The 735-nt window shown below is 62.9% G+C and overlaps 1 protein-coding gene across 1 annotated transcript in view; it reads left to right on the top strand.

Moving 5' to 3' along the window:
• ITGAE (integrin subunit alpha E) overlaps positions 1–735 on the top strand; it is an 83,570-nt gene that overhangs the window by 39,215 nt on the left and 43,620 nt on the right. The window contains exon 15 of the mRNA XM_017512160.2: positions 139–289. Coding sequence (XP_017367649.1) covers positions 139–289 — 151 coding nt within the window. The remainder of the gene's footprint in view (positions 1–138; positions 290–735) is intronic.

Raw genomic sequence — 735 nt, forward strand, 5'->3', positions numbered from 1 at the left:
AGGGGAGAGGAAAGGAGGGGAGAGGAAAGGAGGGGAAAGGAGGGGAAAGGAAGGAAGGAGCTGGCAGCAGAGGGGCGCCCTCCCCGGGCCTGGCGGATCCTTGCTGCCCGGACTCGCTGACCTGGGGCCTCTGTGCAGGTGGGGAAAGAATTTAAGTCTGAGAGGCCGCTGAGAGAGCTCAACCTGATCGCCTCAGACCCGGACGAGACCCACGCTTTCAAGGTGACCGACTACAAGGCACTGGACGGGCTGCTGAGCAAACTGCGCCACGACATCGTCCGCATGGAGGGTGAGGGCTGCGGGCGGCACTGCGGGAGGCCCGAGCCTGCGCTCCAGCTATGCCCCTCCCACCCTCCGTGGGGTCTCCCGCAGTGGTTACCAGCGCGCACTGAGCGTCGGCCGCTGCGGGTCTTAAAAGGCAATGGCCAGGCGCAGTGACGCACGCCTGTCATCGCAGCACCTTGGGAGGCAGAGGCAGGTGGATCTATTGAGGCCAGGCGTTCCAGACCAGGCTGGCCAACCTGGTGAAATCCTGCCTCTACTAAACACACACACACACACACACACACACACACACACACACACACTGGCTGGGCGTGGTGCCGCAGGCCTGTGATCCCAGCTACTCAGGAGCCTGAGGCAGAAGAATCGCTTGAACCCAGGAGGAGGAGGTTGCATTGAGCCAAGATTGCGCCACCACACTCCAGCCTGGGTGACAGAGCAAGGCTCTGTCTC

This window comes from Cebus imitator, unplaced genomic scaffold, assembly GCF_001604975.1.
Source record: "Cebus imitator isolate Cc_AM_T3 unplaced genomic scaffold, Cebus_imitator-1.0 Scaffold464, whole genome shotgun sequence".
NCBI lineage: Eukaryota > Metazoa > Chordata > Mammalia > Primates > Cebidae > Cebus > Cebus imitator.